We start from the raw sequence: 16543 nt of genomic DNA, 5'->3' as shown, positions 1-16543 counted from the left end.
AGCAAAAGGCGCCAATCGGTACCCTCGTCACCACTTTAGTCAAACGCTTGCTCGGCGAACTCAATCCATTTATTCATTCTCGGTCGAACCAATCGCACACAATAAAATCGAGGGTCAGGGCTGCCATTAGGTAATAACTCCCTGCGACGAAGTTATCGAAATCCTATCTTGCGCGTGTTGAGGGGATCAACGTTCATATTTCCGCTTTCGCGGGCCGACTCACAACTTACAAACTAAGTTATTCGCGCTGGCGCCCATAAAGGACGTGAGGCGGCAACTGAAGGGCCATAGAGGTTGGTAACTGTTCCTGCCCCTACCATTGGGGGAAATAGTCGAAACGAGGGGAGAGCTCCAGCAAAGCTCAGTCGCTTCCCAGTGGCAGCAAGCCTAGATCATTGAAGATGAAAACCTCTATGATTCCTGTTCTTGTCAACGTCCAGTTTGCCGGCAGTCATTCGAGCCTGCTGTCAGACGACATGGATACTATGCTAAGCGAGGACGCCGCCTTCTTCATCAATCCGTTGCTGTGCCCGAGGTAAGCCTATCTGTTCTCATCATAATTAATCCACAAACTTTTATCCTGATTTGAACAGACGCCAAGTTAGCGAGCCTAGGCTTGCCCCAACTTGAAGTTGAGTTTGTGTACTAGCCAAGTGCACCCTCACATGACCCGTGAGTTAAGCTACTCCTAATCGAGAGTGACAAGCGTCTACTGAAGCGCCAGATGCGGCGGCCTATCTTTGTGCATAGTTGGGCAGCTTACACGTAAACAGAAGGGAAGTTCATCTAGTAAAATCGTTCAAACACCAAGAACGTACGTATGCCATTCTATACGCGAATAATTTGAGCCAGCCATAGCACAGACTTTGAGAAGTTGAAAACTCAGTCGGTAGGACCGCAATCTTACAAAAAGAAAGTTATGAGCATCGCAGAGATTATCACTCATCTTCACTCATTCCGAGAGGTTCCTTTCAAGGATATTTCGCCTACCTCGGCAGGAGTCATGGACCCGAGAAAGATTGCAACTGATTGTGAGATACCTGCTCATCGATAAGATGGAAATGCCGTACACGATACATGGAAGTACTCGCTTCGAGTCGCTTATGGATTCGTTTGCAACGTTTTGCTCATTTGCGTCTTCTTGCGCTTACCTGATGTTCGCTAGAATATGATCGTATTAGAGAGCTTCTCACATGACCTGTGATCCGCGGTCACCAGATAGTTAAACAAGTCGGTACGTGAAGCGCAAATTCGGGAGCTGCAAGTTCCGCCGTGCAGCTAGTTGTTTTTGTCATTGGAGTTGGAGAGCCCGGATGATAAGAGATCACAGAGCCTGAGCAAGGCATCTGAAGCTTGATAGAATAACTCATCGCGCGGAATGTAATCATTCACAGAATTAATTAGTGAACATCGTCAGTTGTTAGGCTTACTTGCCCAGTCCTCTCGCACTAGTCGAAACATCATGATTCATGAACGATGTGCTCTGAAGTTGACTTTCAGGCTCAAACGCCAATTGAATCCCCGAAGTTATTTAAATCAATCAGGCTGATTCAATAGGCATTATCCTTGACAACGGTCGAATTCATGCTCTTTTTAACCAGTACCATCATTACTTCCATAACACTTCGCAGATTTATCCCGGCGGCATCTTCTTTTCGCGTCCCTTCATTGTCTCCGATCTATAGTGGCTTCTCTCAATCATTCATGTCTTCAGTCTCCGTTACAGAATCAGCAGATTGCCTCCAAGTCCAAGGACATGTCCAATATGATACCCCAGATCATATCACCCCGTCAAATGTCCACACATCTCCCCTAGAGCAATTTCATATCTGGTTCAACCAAGCTCGCGAGGCCAATGTCCGCGAACCTGATGCTATGACTCTCTCCACAGCAACGGCATCGAGTATACCTTCTTCACGCATGGTACTCTTCAAGCAGCTAGACAAGCGGGGCTTTGTTTTCTATACTAACTATACATCTCGCAAGTCTCGAGAACTGGAAGAGAACCCTCAAGCTGCCCTGCTTTTCTTCTGGCGTGAGATGTCCAGGCAGGTGAGGGTACTTGGCAGGGTCGAGAAGTTGTCGAAAGAAGAGAGCGGAGAGTACTTCAAATCCCGCCCTGTCGGCACCCGTTTGGGTGCGTGGGCAAGCCATCAGAGCAGCGTCATCGGGGAAGATGACCTAGTCAACCGATTGACGGAGGTCCAGGAACGATTTGGAGTACAGGCATCTGACAAAGAAGGCGATGTCCCATTACCTGACTTCTGGGGTGGATGGAGAGTAATCCCCAGGTAGGTTTCTCCATATTCTTGACTACAATCAATCTTATGCGTTGAAATTACACAGCGAAGTTGAATTTTGGCTTGGAAAGCCTTCACGGCTTCATGACCGTGTCCGATATCTTCGTGTGGAAGGCTCGCCCGACAACCAACCGCAGTGGACGATAGATAGATTGTCCCCGTAATCTCCAACATGAGGACAATACTCTGGACCGATACCTCGCATGAATAGCAAATATGAATTCATCACAAATTCCAAGCATCACGGCGAGCTGCGCATTGCGGCCTCTTCAGATGGAATTCGAAATTACTTTCTGACATCATATTTTTAAACAGAAACCTATCGGGACTTTTAACTGAGCCCAGAATAAGCAACAAACTTGTCAGAAATTTCAGTACCAATACGACTGACAAATACGCGCAGGAGAACGCGCCCAGGTAACTCCACTTGGTTGGATCATGAGGCCACTTGCGAGAATAACGAGGTTCTAAAGCTCACGGTGGGATAGGCCAGACTATGACTGTAATGAGACTGTTGCGACGCCATGCTTTGTCTGCACGACCTATCAGAGCATGGCAAAAACATCAGGTGATCTTGAGATCATTGTCGATAACTGATAAATCAGATCCGCGGGGCTGAATCCATTCCTTGACCGTTCAATCCGGATTCTCAGTGAACTCGACACCGGTGTTCTATCAGTATTCGACGAGGGTGTATAATTACCCACACAATATCGAGCTAGTGACCCACGATGAGTTAATCGCGTGCAATTCGGATTGGACCCAACTTCGGGCAGTCGGTCATGATAGTGAAGTACATGTCAGGAATTAATTGCCAATCAATAGAGTTTCATTGATATGGAATACTATACAACTTTGTAGACACGGCGCTTAGGGACATGAGACTCTTATTTATCCGATGGCCTGATTGGTTCGACGCGCGGGACCTTCTCGAAATGAGCGGTATGTGCGAGAAGTATAGTAGGAGATGACCCATCGCCCTGCGAGATGACGCGTCAGTTTGGTATATACGACTGAGATTGGCACTGCGCACAATCATGGAGGTAGGGAACCCCGGATCAAACGGGATGATGCTTTCCAAATACCTGATCTGTTCCGGGGACAATGATATATCAAGTGCCTCGAGGTTCCCATGCAGTTGTTCGACTTTGCGCCCTCCAACTAGGGGGAAAACGTACGGCATTTTCTGCATAAGGTATGCGATGGCCACTGCATTCCCCGTTATTGATGTATTTTTATGATAGGTATAATGAAACTTACCGGCGGTGATGTGACTGGCGCCAACATCCTTTGCTACCTTCTCTAACGCATGGGACACCTTCTTTTCATTCTCAGTACGTTCCCAACCTGCGGTAAACATCTCCCTCCCCTTCTCTCCCGTTTCGCGGCGCCTCTGCTCCTCTTCGTCTGTGCGGAATTTACCGCCGGCGAGAACATTCCAGGGCGCGAGCGCCATACCTATTGAATAGGACAACTAATTAAATAGGACTTCTCAGGCCACAATTCCGCGGCTGTACCTTCAGCGCGGACCATTGGAATGATGTCGCGCTCAAATGAGCGCTCCAAAATGTTCCACATGCCTTGATAAATCACGAAAGGAGTTTTCCCGTAATCACGAGCGTATTGATTTGCCTTGGACACGATCCAGGCGGGTGTATCAGAGATACCCTGATACAGTGACATTTAATAACTCAATGACGTGACAGGGGCTTTTGATATGCGTTACCAGGTAGAGAACTTTGCCCTGTTGGACAAGGACATGCAATCCGTTCATGACTTCCTCAACACTGGTGTCGAAGTCCCACCAGTGAAGATATAAGATGTCGATGTAAGATGTTCGGAGTTTCTGCAGGCTCGCATCCACGCTGAGACGCATCGACTTGACGTTGTTTCCGGTGAAGTTAACCTTCTGTGCTTCATTTGAGCCTCGTTTGAAATTGGTAGTGTACTGTTCAAAAGGTAATCCTCAGCTCAAGAAAACTGTGTCGTAAAGCGTTGGGAGCAACAGACTTTGGTAGCAATGACAAGCTGGTCACGAATGCCACGCTTTTCAGCCCACTCGCCGATGATCTCCTCTGAGCTTTCGTCTTGGCTATTATGGCATTCCACTTAGGGGGGTTCACAGCCCAGCACTACGGTACTCACTAGTTGTTCGCAGTATCGATAAAATTCCCGCCTGCGTCAAAATACGTGTCCAGTAATTTCACTGAGGACTGCTTGTCCATTGCACCCATTCCGTACTGGTGCCATTTGTCCCCAATGGACATGGCTCCTAACGCGAGTGGAGAAACGTGCACACCCGCAGTGGGGGCCAGTGTGCGATAGATGCCGAGCTTGGTGGGCGGTTTGGGGGCAAGTTGATAGATACTCATGGTGGCAACGAAGAGAAATTGTCAACCCCCTGTCCTAGAGCTCCTAATTAACTTATCCTCGCAGGCGTCGATGACGCCCATCATGCATCATGACGATCAAGACAAATTTCCATTTATAGACAATCAAGTTAATGCAAGTCCGGCCAACCAACCACAATGAACGGTAAGTACTGTGGACAACTGTACTTCAAATGAAAACCGAAGATCAAGTATATAACAGCAGAGACAGAGGAAGCAAGACGATGAGACGAAAGTTCCATAGTGTAACCCAATAATTCATCAAACTTCAAGACATTCTGGTGATGTGACATACTTGCTGTTCAAAAGTAAGCTTTTGTTCACCCGCGTGTTGTAAAACAGCTTGCCTGTCATTACATGCCACAGAAGCTTTCGGCTACCTGTGTGGCGGTAGCAGTGACCTTGCCCGCAGCGACACCAGTGTTGTCCGTCAACTCGTTAAATGCCTCAAGGGACAGATTGAATGTATACGCTGCATCGACAGCGGTGATGTAGATGCTCTCATGTGTCCCAGTAGGAGTGGTGTACTGCAAGTTCCAGCAGGTACCACACAGAGTTGAATTCCAAGTGAGGTTGGGAATACCCCCAATGTTGGGGAAAGACGGAAGAGAGCCGAAAGTGGTGTAGCCTTTTGTCAACAGGCCATTGACACCGTTAGAGCAAGCGACATTGGAGAGGGAAGTGGCCGAATTATCATAGAAGTTGTCGTAGGTCACTTCGACCTGCGTTGCAAAAGCAGGAAGAGCAAAGACGGAGAGAAGAACGACAGCGGAGGAAAGCTTCATTGTGCAGACGAGTGGTTTGAAGACTGACTTGTTAATGACTGACCTCTGGATATTGGCCAGGCTTTATAGTCCGTGCCCATTGACAAATAGCACGCACGCAGCCAGAATTTGAGCCTGGCTTACCTGCGCATCAGGATAAAATGCAGCTAGACCGCAAAGGATGGAGGTCAGTAGTGGCCTCAAGTGCCCGATGACAGTTGTTAATTCTCGTGCCTGCAAACCTGTGAGACGAGGCAGGACACATAACGGGACGTTTAAAACCCAAATACGGTGACCAAGGTGCTGGAGACGACGGCATTATGGGCATTTACATAACACCATCATTGGCTGCGCAGGCGTCTTCGACAGTGCCATCTGCTGTTTTGTCAGTATGTTGCCATGTACTTTTCACGAATGAGCGCAAAATATGGAGAGCGACCACATGACCCGCGCCGAGAACACAACTAACTCTATGCAGGACAATTCAGCCGTCAGCAAGTGACAGTGCACGTGTGTAGCTTACGTGCGGTGGCCATGTCTGCATTGATATATGCCTTTCAGTCATCAGCCAATGAACCAACCACACCATAAGTCTGCAGCAACCCTATCAAGACCTGCGAATGGACATCGCCAATTAACTCTGACATGGACAAATAGCGCTGTGCTGGTCGGACATGTGGCATGTTTCAAGGCCGTGTTTGAGATTGCCAGCGCCACTGATGAATGGAAGACAGCGCAAGACATGAAAATAAACCTGCTCAAAAGCATCTGGCGGTAAACTGATGAGCCTCGAAATCGAGATTTGTTGATGAATATGCATTACGAGTTCAAACTTGCCTCTGGTATTCTTTCTCATCGTGATTTTGCAACGCACCTGAGTCATAGACGTCTATTATTTTGGAAGGTGACTGAAAACGGACAAGTTCTGATATTTTGGGCTTCAAGCTTCGCCTTTCACCGCGAGCGACCAAGCTTCACCCCTGGCCTCACACAGATTTTGCACCAGCGTCATCAGCCTTCACCTACTTCTGCATAGCATCACCTTGTAGACCGCATCCAAATGAGAATATGAGATGAGGTAGACGAGCAAGAGAGTTGGCAGGAACCTTGTTGGCGACAATATTGACCGCGTTGAGCAACTTCACTGCATCAGGGTCAGAAAGACCACCTACACGACAAAAATATCAGTTTAGGATGGGACGGGCAGGAGAGAGCAATGAATGTCTTGCCTGAAAGGAAGATGATGCCTTCAACTGCGACAGGGACTGGACGAGCAAGGATTATAGCGGTGGCCGAGCCACTCTCTTCAGTTGGCGTGGTAGAATGCGAAGAGTACTTGAGGCTGGGTTGCGGAAAGGAAGGCTTAATAGAAGAACTTGCGTGAACAATTCAATTACTCGCGGCTGAACTCCTCAAAGGCCAGAAGTAGTTCTTACCCTCCAGCAGTACGCCATATGCAGTGCATCTCGCATAAAACATACCGATTATCCTCACGTGGACCCCAATGCTCTTCCTGAGTTTCGCGTCTTCAGCGAAGTCAACATCAGGCTCCACAATGGTCAGACCAGCTTGTTAACTAATAGCGGCACAGTGAGCAAGAATTTAGCCTGGACTTCGAGATCAACCTGAGTGGGTGGGGATGACGAATTGCAGAGGATCGGGGCACGCCATTTGCTGAAACGGGCTCCTCTTCCTCCTCCTCCTCCTCCTCCTCCTCCTCCTCCTCCTCCTCCTCCTCCTCCTCCTGCCGCTTGTAGACAAAGCAGAAGGTCGCCAAGACCCTGAGTAGCAAATTCTAAAAAATCAGAAGAGAATGCGTGTCCATGTCAGCACGAATGCCGGGAATGATGCCCCTGTTCGAAAGCCCAGGGCCAGCTGGAAGTCAAGAAGGGTCTCGTGGTATAAGATGACATCCGAGATATATTCTGTGTACTTTATCAGTCTGATAAGCTGAGAATTTTATGATAGACGCCAATACTTGCCAGTGGGAAGAGATTCGTACAGCTCTCCGCTTTCGAAATTTCATACTCAGTAACTCTGTTAAAACGCCTGTTTTTCATCAGGGTGCTCGGCAAGTGCGCGAAATAATGCAGAGTGGGTTATTTTGGCTTTCCGAGTGTCATGGAGCCTCGAAAAGTGAAGTTGTTAAGAGAAATTCAATGTGTAATTGTTGTAAGGAGGAAGTGTTGCTTGAAGCTGCAACCTTGCAAGCCTGAACTTGCAAAAGATTACAATTCAGTAGAATTTAGTACAAGGAACTAACTGTATCAGTGGCTGTGACCTCGCTGCTCAGCCTATTCATGTTCGCAATCAACCACTTCCGACTAACTGCATTGGCCCGCAGAACACCGTGTATACGTTCCTACTCAAAAAAGTCCCCAGTCATTCGACCAACTCCGAGTCAAAATCAGAGCTCCGAGCAAGATGATGGAGACTTCCGTCCACCATGGGTGTACTCTGCGTCCCACATCCTCACCTACACCCTGATACCCAGTGAATTTTCGCGCTCTCACAGTTCGCTGATGACCATAGTAAACTTATTCATAATGATTAGCTGCTATAGTCTATTGTGTCTTCCTTGCTGATTGGGGCGAGCGGGAACATGTCTTCTCGCCAGTACGTGTCTCATCTAGATTTTTTTTTAGCTCGTCTTACCTGTGATCTTTCAGGTGCGCAGATGGACAATGAAATACAAGGAATCTTTTCTCTCTCTTTCTCCAGACGAAGCTTCCTTGATTGAGGAGTCACAACCGCCAACAACCACAGAACTGCCGGTTACAAGAGGAATTCAGGCAGAAGGCCGTCCTTCATGAGAGACGTGTCTTCAACTTGCCGAAGGATGCAGTTCGTTTGCCTTTGAATTTCAAGACCCTGCCTAGTACTGGCCATATGTTTAGAAGCCACCCTGTGGTAGTAGTATCTTCGGTAGACGAAAGATAAAGGTGTTATCACTCTTCCCAAGAATGCACTTAAGTTCGCGAGAGGAACGATGACCAGGCGGATAATAGAGTGCGGTTTGATGGATGAGTTTAGCGTCGTCGGTGGCTGAATTTATTTGCAAACCTTGATGCGAAAAACTGTGCAGCACACGGAACCATGCAAACGGCGAGCACTCCAGCGGCTCCTTACCATCCAACACATCCTCCAATACAAAATGGGTACCAGCCCCTCACAGGTACGGACAAATGTGCTGGATAATCGACTGCATATTTATGCGTAACCTAATGACAGAATCTGAAATTTATGCCATCAAACGACAGTACTTGGGACTGCTTCCTCCACCACAGATAATAGATATCTGCCTTACATTTGAGGCTCATGCACCCCTCCATGTAAAAAGTACTGTGTGGCCGTATGATATTCGAGCTGCAATTGCAGCAATCCAGGCCCAAAATGCACAGATCTCTCAGCATGCACCAGCTCAACAATTGAGCCCTCCAGTGGACTCTGGGGATCAATCTAAATCTACATCACCGCCAAAGGATTCACCTTCAGACACAGGAGATAAAACTGCTCCATCCTCTTCTGAGCAACCACCGGTGCCCTCTGTAACACATGACCTGGCCTCTGGTAGTGCTACACCTCATCCGTCTGTGGCAGCTCACCCACACCCACCACCACAGTCCCTTCCGCACTATCCACATCAACCCTATTACCATCCTTCCTACCCACATGCTCCGTACTATCCTGCGCCACCCCAAGCACACTACAATTTTCCCCATCCATATCCCCCTTACCCTCACCCACCTCCGGGTCAATACCAACCAAACCCGCCTCCACCACCTCCGCCAAGTCACGCACCATCGTTGTTCACGAGTGCACCTTTAGCACATCCTTCAGAACCACCCTCATCATCAAATAACGTCGATGACCTCCCCAGTTACGAAGAAATGATTGTAGAGGCGCTGATAGATTTTGGGGACCCAGAGGGGTGTGCACCAAAGGCCCTCTTTAGTTGGATGGCGTCACATTACCCGTTACAGTCAAATTTTAGGCCTTCAGCTAGTCAGGCCCTCCAAAAAGCCTTCAAACGCGGACGTCTAGAAAAGGGGAATAATGGTAAATACAGATTGAATGTCAACTGGGAAGGTGGGAATGTAAGCACAACACTTTGATTCTTGTTGCAACTTTTAACGATGTTATCCATCAGACTTCCAAGAGAACTACTCGTCGTCCGCAGACTCACGCTCAAACTGCATTGTCTGCCCATCAGGGACATACATCATCACCTTTCACTCATATTCCCCTTGTCCATGACGCGGATGCCAGTACACCATCGTCTCAGCCACATGCTTCCACACAAGGACAACCTGGCCATCCTTATAGCTTCGGTTATCCAGGGTCGTCAACGTCTGTGGCAAATCATCACCCTCAGCCTGCTCCGTCGGAAACACAAACTGCCGAAAGCCAGGTTCGGGAAGGCAGCGATGCTTGGGAAGCGGCCCAAAATATACTCAAAGCCATAAATTTCGGACAATTGTTTCAGATCTCCAACGAGGATGGAGTGCCAATACATGCAGATTCTGCGACGATGGCTCAAGTGCCACCTTCAGTATTTGCCGGTTCTGCCGAGGTATCGTCGACATTCGGTAGCCAACCAGTTTCGACGATTGCGAGCACATCTCTGCCATCTCGTAATACCGAGACCTTATTACGCACTGAGTTGAACAGCGATGAAAGGGCAGCGCTGCAGGCTGAGCTTGCCCTCTTAGCTGCTCAGTTGGCGGAGTTTGCAGATGTGGGCGAGGACGAGCTAGCCCAAGACCTCAACCCTCCCAGAAGCATGGAAGAGGGTTATGTTTCCGCTGCGACTGCAAAATCACACGATTCTCATGATTCCGCTCTACCTCCTGCGGATCAGATATCGAATAGTGACGATGACGATGACGACGACGACATGGACATGGTTGAAGTACACGTACCAATGGCGTCGCTAATAGCGTAATTATTCTTTATGTTTTCGATGTGCCTGAGGGAAATATTGATGATACCGTAGTTTGAATGATTCAATGATTTTCCTTCCGCACTATTAGTGCTAATACTCGCGATAATCCCTTTCTTTGAGGCTCTGAGAGGATGTTCCGTGCCAGTCGGGGTTCTCCGACACTTCGACCATACGGAGGTATGAACTTTCCCCTGAACATGTAATTAGGCCTTCCGATCTATCGATGATTTCATCTAACTTATCAGGTGTTACGCACTGTGGGCTTTGCGTGATCATAAGCAATCCTTGGCTGGCATGACGACACATTTGTGTGACCCGGAGAAAGTCGAGGCTCGCCGTTCAATAAGTTATACAGTGTCGTTCCTCGATTTTTCGAGTTGTTCTTGGCAACCCAAACCAATGAATACTTATGTGAAGAACAGCCAGACTCCCTCATCGTCCAACCCGTCCTCTCGTCAGTCCGCAAAGGTCCGTAATTGATCAACGTCACTGAGTTTAATTGCGCACAGGTGTGTTACTGATTATGTGTAGATGTGATTGAATATTGAAGACTATGTCCTGTTCCCAGCGACTTAATGACGCCTGTTGTTGTCGTACTGTACTCGAAATGGTAACGCCGTTCATCCAAGGGTGCGTGGTTCCAGGTGCTTTCACTATGCAAACACCGCAAACTTGCACCACCCCCATTTGTGTTACTGAACTGCAGCTTAATTTGTTTATTTGGTGCCGCATTTCATCTGACGGCCCACGGCTTCCAGCGCAGCGGTTCAAGGGACCGATAGCATCGATCATCAGGTCGATCACGCTTGTCCCGTGAACCATGTGGTCTGCTTACGATTGGCCGCGGCATTCACATATTCACTGGTACGGTTTTCTCCGTCGGATGCTCGACGTATTGACCAGACTCTAGATCAGGACTGCTTTCAACGGCAAAGTTCCTCAGTAATTCTTGTGAGCTCCACCAAATCTTGGAGATGCTCATCTGCCAAGTGTCGACGTCATGACACCGTCGAACGGTGCAGGCTGCAGGAGATGGTTGTCCAGTGTCAACTAGTGAATATTTCAAGTACATTGGAGTGGGCTATGCTCGAAGACTATGCTATCGAAGGACAACAAAGACCTGGCCTATGCTACTGCCTCCAGCTGCTCTAACAACGCTCGCTCGGCTAAACCCGGCCCAAACACCGCCAAACCTCTCTCTACTGTCACCCTCTGCCTAGGGGTCCCCTACTCCAACATTCGTGTTGTTCTAAAAGAATACTCGATCTGGTCCGTCGGCCGAGAGCCGTATAATTTATTGGTGGCCGAAGAACAATCTTGCCTTGCGCAACTCTAAACGATCGATAGCATACTACCGACAGCATGGCGCAGGGTTGTCACAAGGCAAGGAGCTGCAGTCAATAAGAAGTGTTTCGACCGATCGTGAGGTGAATTCTTGAATTATTTCTAGACTTCGAAGCTTGCTGCTTCCGTTTACTGCAACGCAACCTGCCAGTCAGCAGGGACATAAGAGATCCGACATTACATAGTAACAAGCAGTCTTTTTTCATGAGTGCACCATCTAACGCGAACGATCCGTTGCGAGCTGAGCTAGATAGGCTCCAACAAATGCTTGAAGAAAATCGGGCAAGATGTGCTGAAGCTAAAATACGACTGGAGGCGAGAGCTGCTGCTGAAAAGGACGGTGAAGGAGGATGGGACCAATTTTATGCGGAGATACGGGGAAAACTTCATAGCCTGATGGAGGATTCGCGCGAGAATAGGACATCCCGTAAGCTGAAACGCTTCAGTCTCCTGGATCTTTATCTCTGATATCGAGTAGATACATCGATGGAAGTTCTCTTGGAAGCATCTCGGCAAGCTCATCACGAGTCGCTGGCTGCTATCGAGGCTTTCGCAGAGGGTAAAGCAGGCCCATACATTTATGTCACCAAATGCTGATCATCAAGATGATGCGACATTCAGAGCACCAGACGCAACGAGAAGCTGAGCACGAAGAATTATGGCGCCTGGTAGGGGAGATCAATCAAAGTAAATGATACCATGTTCGCAATCATGCATACCACAAACCTGACAAATATTTCCATTGCGAAATTACGAAACGGTCCAAAATGCATGAACATACAATTGAGTGGATTGGTACAAAAAGGCAGTCACAAATGCCGAAAGTAAGCTCGTACACGCCGCGTCATTTAAAAGTCATTAATTGATCTTCAACAATTCAACCTCAAATTTCAAGGTCGAGTGCGGTGGAATGACGGGCGGAAATCCGCGTGATCCATAGGCCTGAGATAATGTCAGACCGGGACTTGATCTTCATGAGATATTCACCCACATAATCAGAAGAGGCTATCAAGTTGGCCTTCTGGCCGAGCGATAGTTGCGGCACGCCTAATCAATCATTGAATATTGAGCAGCAAAAGATGCAGGGAAGTCACAGACCTTCATCCCATCCCTTGATCACCTTACCGACGCCTATTTGTGTCACAAAAGGATCTTTACTATGGAGGAATGATCGTCAGCTATAATCATGGACAAGAGGTGCGATGCTTGCCGATCTCTGCTCGAATCAAAGACAGTGCCATTTTCTAGTGTGCCAACATAGTGAATTGTAACCGTGTCTGTCGCGATCTTAGTTGAAACGTGATTCGGAGATACTGTACATACCACCCCGTTTGGGGAACGTTTTGCCGTCACCAGGAGTAATTGTCTCAATACTGACGCCCTGTTTCGAGTCATTAGCGATAGAGGAGAATAATGGCGGAGATGCCGCGCGCTCACCATTGTACACGGTGACACGTACCAGGTGCGGGGAGATAGATATGATAGGGATTTGTGGCAACACTTATAGTGGCGGGAAGGCGGAGTGCGGATCTTGATCCGAATCTGGTAATCCGCTACAGTCGATAACATTCAATGAACCGGATTGAACCCAATACAAGTGTTGCAGGAACGTTATCGATATCGGTTCAACATCAAGACCCTATGATCCAAATGATCAGCGCTCACCCCCCGGCGGTACACGGAGTCTGATTTCCAGCGCACGTCTCCCTTGATTTTCATTCGTATCTTCCCATGAAGCTCAGCCATGGGGAGCTGGTTGAGCGCCATCGAAACCATCGATCATAATCAAAGATGAAGGTCAAAGTGCCACAAGTACGAACTGAGAAAGAATTTGAATTCTAGCAAGCCAAGTCATCGGTCAAGAGTCGAGACCGCCGTACCTGTGCATAGGTCCCGACTTGTCTTATGCGGGGGCAGATAAACGTTCAGAGATATTACCTTTACACAGGGGGGAAGGAAATCTCTTTTCCTGTTCGTGGATACTCCTTGATTTATAGGTACGACAAACTACCCCGAAGCAACGAGGTGGGGCGATGGTTCCGATGTCCGAGCTGCATGCACAAAATTCAAATCAAAACAAGGGCAGAAAAAATATTATTTCTGTTAAACATCATCTCGTGATGAAAGACAGGACAAATTATCCCCAATCCACTTTGCCGATAATTCCCAATATACAAACTCTTCTGCTGGATTGAACAGCGAAGAAATCGGATAGTGGTCGTCTCTAACAGGTTGTTGTAGGGCCAGCCAGTTACCGAACAGAGTGGAAACGACGCATGGAATAATTCATGCGAAGTATGAGACTTTGTTATAAGATCTGTCATTGCATCGAAAGCGACCGTTGACCTTTCAGCCACAAATATTATGGACAACAGTACATTTTCTTGCCAAGACCACGAACTTGTGGCTAAGAGGTGCGGATGCTTGCATACATATAGGTAGTCGCAGATCATAAGTTGTCGGAATACGGCCCGGCGAGTGGTATTTGACAGAGATGACGCGCCAGTTGAAAACAAGTGAAGACTGTATGGTGAGCTAGTAGTGCCACTGGGTATGATATGGATAATGAATCTGCTTGCACGAAAGAAAACACTAGGCCGAGGATCAACTGGCCACATCCTGCGGCAGACTCGCTGTGGTGCCTGTTGAAGCAAAAATTCAGAACTTCAACTACATCTATTCTCGAAAACCATGTCTCACGGGAACTCCAAGCTTTAAAGCCGCAGGCGTGGGAGAGCTGTAATGCTGCACTGAACATTCGACTTGAAATTGGCTTGGTTTTTAGAACATAGCTGGGTGTTTTTAGGTTGGAGTCCAGCTGCAGCTGTAGACGCCAGTCACGATGGATGTGCCATGCTCGAAGATAACTACAATACAGGTAGCAGCGTCGTCACATCACCGAGCTGCAGGTGGGTGGAATTCCATGTTGTCCCCGAGCGTTGATGAGTGCCGACTATAAACATTGCAGAATCTATCGCAATCACAGTAAGTATATCATTGGCTTGAGATCTAGAGGGAGCACGAAACGTTGACAATTAATATCGATAGAAATCATACTATGCGGACACAGACTTGAAGGCCTCTGATGCGGTCAGCCTGCGTTGAAATTGGCTGAGAAAGAAGAAACGAAAAAGTCATATATGATAACACGCTCGATGAAGTTCTAACACCATACCGGATCGTCCGGAGTCCTTCGGCCACGTTGATACTAATCGATCCTCACGCGTCGCCCGGTTACCTGTAAGTAAGATTTTCACCAGGATATTTAGATTAAGACGGAGACAAGGCTTACTATCGTTCAGTGCTTAACACTGTTCTCGTGCTCACACAGAAGTCAGGTACTCCTCCAGTACTCTGTTACCATGCCGCCCCTAGAGTTCCCTAGTTTCAGGCACCTCGCCGAGCTCAAATTTAACTAGCCATTCATGACTGATCTATGATATTTCTGGTAAGAAAATTTCCGCCCACGGCCACATGAGAATTGACCGCACATCCGCCGTCATAAGCCATCGTCTGGTCGGCTTCCGGTGTCCTGTGACGCAACGCCGGCGGGAAACATGTGTTCCTACTTTTAGCGGGTACTACTATATGCTCAAGCTGACTTACAGGTGTCGCCTGAAACTTTCCTAGGCACCGAAACGAATGAAATGACTCGGAAACGGCAATCTCATTGAAATATTAATCCAAAAAGAACGCGGCGTCTGAGTATTCAGATTCTTAAGCGGCAACTGTTTACCGTCTTTTCAGCATTCATCTTAGTCCATTGTTGTCGCATCTAGATGCATCAGCTGTAAACTATCAACTGTAGAACTCTTGATCTTGATCTTCCGGCAGGTTTTCAGTGCCGGACGAAATCACGCTGCAGCAAATCCACTCAAGGTAAATATTGCCTTAAATGTCCTGTGACTCTAGTATTTCTAGTATCATAGATGGTGTTTCCGGTCGTCGGCAAGTACCCGCGATTCATATTCCCAGTATCTTAGATTTTGACTTACCTCAAACCGTCAACCCCACGCTGAAAGAGGTTGTATTCGGCGATCACCGCAGTGGGTGAGTCATCGCCTCGTGAATGTATCATTGGTCCTCGTCCATGCTGTCGCACATCCCAGCAGGGTAGTCACTGGTCATGCACACGATCACCGGATACCTCAGGCTATGTAGCGTCATTCCGCGACGTAGTAGCAAACGCAAGGATCGGTCTTTGATTGTCGTGTTCTGGCATGTCGCTGGGTATTGATGCATCTGTCTAGCTTGTCATACTACTTGTGAGTACTAAGGGTCAGGCAGGATGTACGTGCCTTCTCGTCACATTATCCTGACAGAAGTTTCCTGTTGCTATATTGGATCTCCCCTCAGCCCGGATCCCAAATAAGCCTCAGAGAAATAACCACATGTGTATGTACAAGTGTATCTCATGGTCTCTTCCTACAGTCGCTATGCAATTAGTCTGCCCGATAACGTTTTAGGTTGTGCACTTCCTTACCCACAATGCGCACAGCGCTGTGCGACTGTAATTCCTCGCGTGCTAGTGAAGTCTAACTGTACAGGTCACACGTCGCGATGCTCCTTACGGCCAAGTCAAAAACTATGGGATAAAAAAATTCGAATTAGCCTTGGGCACGTACAGCAAAGTTGAGTTTCTTCAGGCTAGCTGGATGCCGGGATACGTCAGAGTATGTCACACACACGAAAGCACCCTTATGTAAAGAAGGGAGACCCTTCACCCGAGACTAGTCAGTGTGGCGTAAACATGCTGATTTTTAAGTTTCCCCGCATTTGCACAGCAATCATCGACATGCA

The 16543-nt window shown here is 47.9% G+C and overlaps 4 protein-coding genes across 4 annotated transcripts; 2 read left to right on the top strand and 2 right to left on the bottom strand.

The window, feature by feature from the left end:
* Nucleotides 1–4673: 4673 nt before the first annotated feature.
* On the bottom strand, nucleotides 4674–5512 carry BJ212DRAFT_1408752 (Cerato-platanin). Its single transcript, XM_041337454.1, has 2 exons — nucleotides 5038–5512; nucleotides 4674–4988 (listed from the first exon to the last, which is right to left on the bottom strand). Exon 1 carries the CDS (start codon nucleotides 5473–5475, stop codon nucleotides 5044–5046), a length of 432 nt encoding a protein of 143 aa, XP_041185347.1. The 5' UTR covers nucleotides 5476–5512; the 3' UTR covers nucleotides 4674–4988; nucleotides 5038–5043.
* A 553-nt stretch (nucleotides 5513–6065) lies between these two features.
* On the bottom strand, nucleotides 6066–7153 carry BJ212DRAFT_1408738 (uncharacterized protein). Its single transcript, XM_041337453.1, has 5 exons — nucleotides 6891–7153; nucleotides 6684–6829; nucleotides 6561–6622; nucleotides 6292–6496; nucleotides 6066–6222 (listed from the first exon to the last, which is right to left on the bottom strand). Exons 1-4 carry the CDS (start codon nucleotides 6917–6919, stop codon nucleotides 6473–6475), a joined length of 261 nt encoding a protein of 86 aa, XP_041185346.1. The 5' UTR covers nucleotides 6920–7153; the 3' UTR covers nucleotides 6066–6222; nucleotides 6292–6472.
* Nucleotides 7154–7733: 580 nt separating this feature from the next.
* Nucleotides 7734–8488, top strand: BJ212DRAFT_1408731 (uncharacterized protein). Its single transcript, XM_041337452.1, has 3 exons — nucleotides 7734–7947; nucleotides 8009–8070; nucleotides 8124–8488. Exons 1-3 carry the CDS (start codon nucleotides 7755–7757, stop codon nucleotides 8265–8267), a joined length of 399 nt encoding a protein of 132 aa, XP_041185345.1. The 5' UTR covers nucleotides 7734–7754; the 3' UTR covers nucleotides 8268–8488.
* Nucleotides 8489–11947: 3459 nt separating this feature from the next.
* Nucleotides 11948–12386, top strand: BJ212DRAFT_1592207 (uncharacterized protein; the record flags this gene model as incomplete). The annotated part of the gene is made up of 2 exons (XM_041342525.1): nucleotides 11948–12170; nucleotides 12222–12386. 2 exons carry the CDS (start codon nucleotides 11948–11950, stop codon nucleotides 12338–12340), a joined length of 342 nt encoding a protein of 113 aa, XP_041185344.1. The 3' UTR covers nucleotides 12341–12386.
* Between the last annotated feature and the right edge of the window lie 4157 nt (nucleotides 12387–16543).

The sequence above is a fragment of the Suillus subaureus genome, assembly GCF_016647635.1.
Source record: "Suillus subaureus strain MN1 chromosome Unknown BJ212scaffold_268, whole genome shotgun sequence".
NCBI classification, from domain to species: domain Eukaryota; kingdom Fungi; phylum Basidiomycota; class Agaricomycetes; order Boletales; family Suillaceae; genus Suillus; species Suillus subaureus.
The sequence above is the reverse complement of the archived record's forward strand: the minus strand, read 5'-3'. Positions and strand labels throughout refer to the sequence as shown.